Source organism: Elgaria multicarinata, chromosome 6, assembly GCF_023053635.1.
Source record: "Elgaria multicarinata webbii isolate HBS135686 ecotype San Diego chromosome 6, rElgMul1.1.pri, whole genome shotgun sequence".
NCBI classification, from domain to species: Eukaryota; Metazoa; Chordata; class Lepidosauria; order Squamata; family Anguidae; genus Elgaria; species Elgaria multicarinata.
The window spans coordinates 51,512,487-51,519,033 of NC_086176.1; the positions used below are offsets into that span (position 1 = coordinate 51,512,487).

Sequence of the window (6,547 nt, forward strand, 5' to 3'; positions counted from 1 at the left end):
TATGCTGCTTGTAAGACAGGTTTGGGCATGCAAAACCTGCGTTATTTGTTAACATGGTTTTTAAAAATATATATCGGTGAAATTGATATAACTTTATGGTAAAATGTTTTCGTTCTCAAAATTTGCAGCTCGTCCTCTGAGCAGAGAGATCACCATGAGCCAAGCATATCAAAACATGTGTGCTGGGATGTATAAGGTGATGTATTATGGAGTGGGATGGTAAAATTAACTTTTTTAAAAAAGGGATCTCAGACAAGTCTCATAACTGAACCAAGAAATACCAATGTCAGTGGTAGCAGAGGAATTTGCACTGTTGGGGTAGGGAAAGAACGAGCATGTGATTCTATGGTTAAATATTCAGCAGTGTATATCTGCTGCAGCCCATACTATTAACACTTCTCCAAACATTGGGTTGGAGTGCGAATAGAGATGTATTGAGTTAAACAATGCACTGTGTATTTGAAGCCAAAGACAATGATCCAAGGAGACACAAGAACATAAGATGAGCCTTGCTTGATCAGACCAAGGATCTAGCTAGTCCAGCATCCTGTTCACACGGTGGCCACCCAGCTGCCCACAGGAAACCCACAAGCAGGATGTGAGTGCAATCGCGCTATGCTTGTTTTCAAAGATAAGAGAGATTGTAATTTAAACCCCAGATACTTATTAAAGAAATGTACCTTATCTGGCATTCTTTCTTTGTTTTGTGATGACAAAAGCAGGACTAGCAGATGTGGTCCATACTTATTGTAAGTTATAAGTTTATAATCCTATGTGTGACTGTGGCATCATTTCTGGACGACTGTAATCAGTTTGACAGATTAGTAAATACATGTAGGTCATCATGCTGCGTTCCAAGAGCTAGATGAGGAATCTCGATGTATCAGTTTTATTGTACTGTGACTGCATTTCCTCTTCATCTGGCATTTTTCTGGAGTGATTTTTGTGTGCTTCTGTTGCTGGCGCACTGCAACAGATTTCTCATTCTGCTGGTGTCTCTTCCCTTTGTCTCCCCACTTTTCTTGAAGACTATGATTGCTTTTGACATGGATGGCAAAGTGAGGAAGCCCAAGTTTGAACTTGACAGTGAACAAGTTCGGTATGAGCACAGGTTTGCCCCATTCAACAGTGTCATCACACCACCACCCGTACACTACTTGCAATTCAAGGTGAATCACAGTGACATTATTGACTTTTGATAGATCATTTGTATATCATGAGAGTGCTTTCTTTGTGTTAATTGAAGAGTTCAAGATTTTTATGAGAGTTTTTAGTTTAACTGCCAAGGTTTGTTTTCCTTTCTTTCTTGATGGACAAGCTTTACTGGTGGAATTAATTTCCCTTCCTTCTAACGGAAGTGGACAACAATCGTTTTGGAGATCTTTGTGCTCAGTAAATAAGTCACACGCCGGATTTCCCCTCTTTCTGTGCCTGCCTTGGAGAAGGTGCAATGTAGTTAAAAATAAAATTTTAAAAATGAAAAGGCATTTCCCAAGTTTTTATTAATGCTTCAAAACCATTACAAGCTTTTTATAACCATACAAGCTTTTTATACTTGTAAATATTTTTTTTTTAGGCAATTAGAGAATTGTCTAAGAAGTAAGGAATAAATCTGTACAAATTGTTCTACTTCAATGTACTGTCACCTTTGTGCCAGTAAAGTGTACTGTAATTCTATTTCCTCCTGCCCTTTTTGGCAGGGCAATTACTTCTAAATGATATTTATTTTTCTGTTATTTAGGAAATGTCTGACCTAAACAAATACAGCCCCCCTCCTCAGTCTTCTGATCTCTACATGGCTGCTAGCAAACACTTTCAGCAAGCGAAAATGATACTGGAGAATATCCCTAATCCAGACCATGAGGTAAGACTCTCTCTCTCTAAGCATATAAGAATAGAGAGAAGAAATGGTTGAAATTGGGTTGTGATTTGAACAATAAACATTTTAATGGCTTATGCTACAGAATTAGAATTTTCTTGACACACAAATAAGACTTTAGGAAGGAAAGTACATGCAGCGTCTACCGGCCTTGCTAATATAAATCCTTATTAGCATAATTTGTACTACCAAACTTAAATATCTGAAGTCTACACAAATTGTTTAACACTTTATAGAAGAAGTGGATCCTTTTTCTGCACTGCTCCTGGCTAGTCCAGCTAGATTTCGGTAGCAATGGCTGATGGGATACTACCGGGAGGACTGAGGAAGGAGTCAGGGCGGAGGATGGGTGTGTCAACTCAGTGTCGACTAATAGTCTACTCAACTCAACCACAGTTGTTTATTATCATGTTGTGTGGGGAGTACCCCCTAGATAAACATGTTGAGTTGATTATTACCCCATTGTTGACTATCATGTTGTCTGAATGCAGCCCTTGATTCTATATTCAAAATATTACCCAAACTAATGGAGTGGGGGTGGCTGTTTGGTCTGGCTGGGAAACAATGTCTTGGGTTCTTTGTTTTGCAGGATTTAACTGCATTTATAAATACCACTTTCCTCCTAACTTCAGCAAGAGTTTACTATTCTAGTAGCACTTCTAATTGGAGAACAATGATTACACTGGTGTTGTAGTTCAGCACTGAGGACAGCTCCCTTTAGACTTCCTCTATGTGGATGGCACTTTGTACATGTCTTTCTAGATTGTCTGAGCTGTGTCAAGCTAGTTAGGTGTCTGTCCATTCACCACTGTTTCCTAACAGTTGATTAGCTGTCCCAAGGCTATCAACTGTGCAACCGTGGGCTAGATGGAACAACTATTAGGTGGATTCACAGTTGGCTACAGAATCGGATTCAAAGAGAGCTTATCAATGGTATCTTCTCAAACTTGGGGGAGGTAACAAGCAGGGTACCGCAGGGCTCAGTCCTGGGCCCAGTGCTCTTCAAAAATGTATTAATAACTTGGATGAGGAGGTACAGGGAACGCTGATCAAATTTGCAGATGACACAAAATTGGGAAGGATAGCTAATACCTTGGAAGAAAGAAACAAACTTCAAAGTGTTTTTGATAGGCTGAAGCGCTGGGCTGAAAACAACAGAATGAAATTTAATAGGTATAAATGCCAAGTTCTACATCTGGGAAAAAGAAACCAAATTCACAGTTACAAGATGGGGGATACTTGGCTCAGCAATACTATAAGTGAGAAGGATCTTGGAATTGTTGTAGATCACAAGCTGAATATGAGCCAACAGTGTGATGTGGCTGCAAAAAAAGCAAATGCTATCTTGGGCTGCATTAATAGAAGTATAGCTCCCAAATCACTTTTCCTCTCTATTCAGTACTGGTTCCTCTCTATTCAGCACTGGTTACGCCTCATCTTGAGTGTTGGGTCCAGTTCTGGGCTCCACAATTCAAGAAGGACGCAGACAAGCTGGAGCGTGTTCAGAGAAGGGCAACCAGGATGATCAGGCAAAGCCCTATGAGGAGAGACTAAAAGAACTGGACATGGTTAGCTTGGAGAAGAGAAGATTGAGGGGGGACGAGATAAATACTTAAAAGGTTATCACACAGAGGAGGGCCAAGATCTCTTCTTGATCCTCCCAGAGTGCAGGACACAGATTAATGGGCTCAAGTTACAGGAAGTCAGATTCCAGCTGGACATCAGGGAAAACTTCCTGTTAGAGCAATATATCAACGGAAACAATTAACCTAAGAGCAATATATCAACGGAAACAATTAACCTAAGATGCACTTTTTTTCCCAATATAAACATCTCTAAAAATGGGCTGCATCTTAGAATCGCGGGTGTGTCTTAGGGTTTTTTTTTCTGTTGGTGGTACTGAAATTAGTGTGCGTCTTACAATCGATGGCGTCTTACAATCGAAGAAATACGGTACCTAGGGAGGTTGTGGGCTCTCCCGCTGGACAGCCATCTGTCAGATATCCTTTAAGGTGGATTTCTGCATTGAGGAAAGGGTTGAATTTGATGGCCTTATAGGCCCCTTCCAATTCTACCATCTATGATCCGCTGCCTTTATAACCTTGTCTGAGGGCACCCATCTCTATAGGGAAAAGCAATTTTTTTTTAAAAAAATACAGCTTTTAAAAACTATTGCCTATAACCCAGCACAGTGTTCACCATGCTTAAGTCTCACTGACTTTAATGAGACTTTACTGTGAACTGGAATATTCCTATTGTTGTAAACCACTTTATCAGTTTGGATTTATTCTAATCATCCCTTAGAACCAGTGTTGGTGTTTATGTAAAGAACATTTTGGTGGCTTAGAAATGACTTAATAAGTACTGAATGCAAAAGAACATTTTGCTTCTTTATAAACGTCTTAATACAGTAACTACTTCAAGTGTTGCATTGAATTAAGTATTCAGTGTTATTGGTCTATTAATATTAACTTTTCCCCTTGTCTACAAACTATATGAAACTTGAATATTTCTGTCTAGGTCAACCGAATCCTTAAAGTTGCTAAACCCAATATTGTGGTTATGAAGTTGCTGGCTGGAGGTCACAAAAAGGATTCTAAAGTAAGCAAATTGCAGCTTAATTAAAATTACTGTTGTTGAAATATAACATTGGAGTCTATAAAAAATGAGTAGACATATTGCAAATATATCAAAAGCTAGTGGAGCTATGTCTAATTTGTATACTTTAATGGCATGCTGATAACTGATAGATAATTCCAATAAAAACAGTTGATACAAAACTACATTGGTGTGGCAGGTTGCTAATAATTAAATATAATAATTTTAAATATGTTTATTCAAAAGGAGATTCCACTGGGTACAATAACTAGACATGGCTAATACATTGCTATCGGATTGGGAAAATTTGAGTTAGCTTTTGAAACTCTTAGTATATGGGGAAAAGTATTAGCTATTTGCTATTACCTTGAGAGCAAAATTAGAGTTAGAATCTAAGAGAGGAGTAATGGAGGTAAGAGTAGAGTCTCTTTTTGTGGATACAACAGGGATGCACAACTTATATAGTTTCTAGTCTAATGTGTCTTAGAGCAATGTGGCATTCTAGTTTCAATTATGTCAAAACAAACACACCATTTCACACTGATAGGGTATGTTCCCTATACAGAGATTCTGTTAGTAAATGCCATGTAAAAGGCAGTTATCGGATTCTCATTAAGTTTTGGTCTGTTCTGGTACAATTCTGCTGGGGTTGGAAGCACAAATTCTCTGCCAAATTCTGTCTGGGACATCTCTAGTCTTAGCTTAACCTCTATAACTGTGAAGATTGTGCCTGTTAGAGATTTTGCATTAGATGATAGAGCATTTTCCCCACATAGTCAGAATTTATCTTTGGGGGTTTTCTCACCCTCTTGGTATTTTAGAGCAGTAACCGGAATTAAAGAATTTTAATTCTCTAGTTTAGTCATTTATATTTTAACTAACTATTTTAACTTTTCTTTTCTTTTTCTAGGTTCCTCCAGAATTTGACTTCTCCCCTCACAGATACTTCCCAGTAGTGAAGCTTGTTTGAAAGGCAAGGTGTTAGGACAACAGATGAACTTTAATTTGCATAACAGAGTTACCTTGGGTAAACTCTTTTATACTGAGCTCAAAAGGGACATGGTGCTCTTGGACAAAAGTACTGTTGTATTGGGAGGAACTTTATTCTGACTTCCTTACATAGCCTGAAAGACAACTGCTGTTTTAAAGTGGTTTGTGTAATGTACTACCGCTGGAACTGATTTTATCAACTACATTGTTAAAGCATTGTATGTTTTGATTTTATTGAAGATTTACCTATAAATCATTTTTATGAATGGTGTTTGAACATTTGTAAACATTCTTGACCACTTTGAAAGTACAATGCAATAAGGGAACTGTTATGTTTTGATATGCATTGGTGAGTAAAAGCAGAATTCAAGCTCTAAACAAAACAAACTAAAATATACGGTTTGTGGTACTCATGTTTGTATAGGAACACCTATCAAAGTTTCTTAGCTTACAAGTATTACAAAAATGCCACCACCACTCCCTTCAGTCCTGCAGGTTGACCAGGCATTAATTTTGGATGACACATTAGGTGAATCAAAACTTTTTAAAGAAGCTGAGGTTGAGCTCTTACCTATGATTATTTCAGTTAGACTGGGAAGGGTTCACATTTATTTTTGTCTTTTGGTTTAGTCGTTGGGACTTTTTATACTGCCTTTTATAGGCATCATTAAACGTTTTGCACTGCTTTGGGATTCTTTTGGCAGGTTCCTCCTATACGTGGTTACTTTTCTGTGCTCATTTAAAAGTCTGCTCTGCACTGGCATTTTCTTAAACGCTAAGACCACATTTACCTACTTCCTCTTTGATCAGCTAAATGTTTTATGAATTGTTTTAATATTTGGTTTGAGACATAATACAGTTTAGGATTTTTAAAAAAATATAAGGTAGAAATAGCACATATGAAGTATTTAGTATCACATGAATCTAAGCAGCACCATTATATCTAAGAATATGTCTATGCAAATAAACAAAACAGTTAGTTTGCTGGAAATGTTTAAAATTTCATTTTTTAAAAAAAATAATGTTGACTATTTGATTGCTTAAATAAGAGTAAATCAGACAGAAAAATCGAGACACACA

General features: G+C 37.6%; 1 protein-coding gene across 2 annotated transcripts in view; it reads left to right on the forward strand.

Annotated features, from left to right (window-relative positions):
- The window catches only part of NAA35 (N-alpha-acetyltransferase 35, NatC auxiliary subunit), a 31,547-nt gene extending 25,095 nt beyond the window's left edge, over positions 1–6,452 (forward strand). For both annotated transcript variants that reach the window (XM_063129393.1, XM_063129392.1), the window contains exons 19-23: positions 129–196; positions 1,029–1,169; positions 1,742–1,864; positions 4,400–4,480; positions 5,388–6,452. In XM_063129393.1, coding sequence (XP_062985463.1) covers positions 129–196; positions 1,029–1,169; positions 1,742–1,864; positions 4,400–4,480; positions 5,388–5,447 — 473 coding nt within the window. In that variant the 3' untranslated portion in view covers positions 5,448–6,452. The remainder of the gene's footprint in view (positions 1–128; positions 197–1,028; positions 1,170–1,741; positions 1,865–4,399; positions 4,481–5,387) is intronic.
- Positions 6,453–6,547: the final 95 nt, after the last annotated feature.